Below are 1,075 nucleotides of genomic sequence, written 5' to 3' on the forward strand. Positions count from 1 at the left end.
TATATATATATAATATGTATAAACAATATTAATTTTTTTTTTATAATTCCGTTTAAATAATTTATTATGTATTTTTAATAATATTTAAAAAAAAAATATAAGAGATATATAATTAAAATAAATTATCAAGTGTTTTAAAAAAAATATAAAATGAAAAAAATAAAAAATAACATACACATATATTATATATATATATATATATTCCATGTATCTATTTTTTTTTTTTTTTTTATAAGTCAAAGGATACTATTAAAAATATGTTACACTTTCAAAGGGAAGGTGAGAGACGGAACCAAATTCTCTTAAAACTACAGAACCCTCATCATCTAAAACTAACCATGTAATACCACAATTATAACTTGAAAATCGTAACCATGCAAATAAAGGAATTTGTAGAGCCCTACACAAGAAATATCTAATTACATTTCCATGACATATTACTAATTGATATTCATCTTCATCACCACTAGGTTTATAAAAATAAGTTTCATAAGCTTTATTTATTCTTTTATTATCTTCTTTAATTTTTTGAGCATCAAATTTTGAATGTCTTGGAAGAGGATCAGGTAAATAAGGGGTTCCTTCATTTAAATTTGGATCATTTATTAAATTAGCATCAGGAAAATATTTACTTATAATATTAGCAGTTTCTTTAGCTCTTATCATATCTGAATGATAAATAACACTAACTTTTTTATTATTTAAAATATCTTTTAATTTTTTACCAGTTATATCAGCTTGTTTACATCCTTCTTTAGTTAAACGTTTAGAAGTCTCATCATCTTTATATCTTCTTTCATATTGTCCATGTCTAACTAATATAATATGTTTCGTTGTATTCTTTTTATCTTTTTTACCTTCTTTTTTTTCTTTCTTTTGAAAAAATTTTATATTTGGATTATAATAATAATCATATTTACGATTCCACTTATAAAGTACGAATTTCTCATATGCATAAGTCAAAGCTATTGATAAGGATAATGACGTAACTGCTGTATAAAATACATATTTCTTTTTATTTTCTTTAATATATTTTATTTGAATATTTTGTTTCGTCTCACTAAATCTTCTTTTA

At 21.4% G+C, this 1,075-nt stretch overlaps 1 protein-coding gene across 1 annotated transcript; it reads right to left on the reverse strand.

Moving 5' to 3' along the window:
- Positions 1–249: 249 nt before the first annotated feature.
- Positions 250–1,075, reverse strand: PGSY75_0003300 (phosphoglucomutase-2; the record flags this gene model as incomplete). The annotated part of the gene is made up of 1 exon (XM_018783162.1): positions 250–1,075. A coding segment is annotated over one exon (826 nt), but the record flags the coding sequence as incomplete, so codon positions are not given.

Source organism: Plasmodium gaboni (assembly GCF_001602025.1).
Source record: "Plasmodium gaboni strain SY75 chromosome Unknown, whole genome shotgun sequence".
NCBI lineage: Eukaryota > Apicomplexa > Aconoidasida > Haemosporida > Plasmodiidae > Plasmodium > Plasmodium gaboni.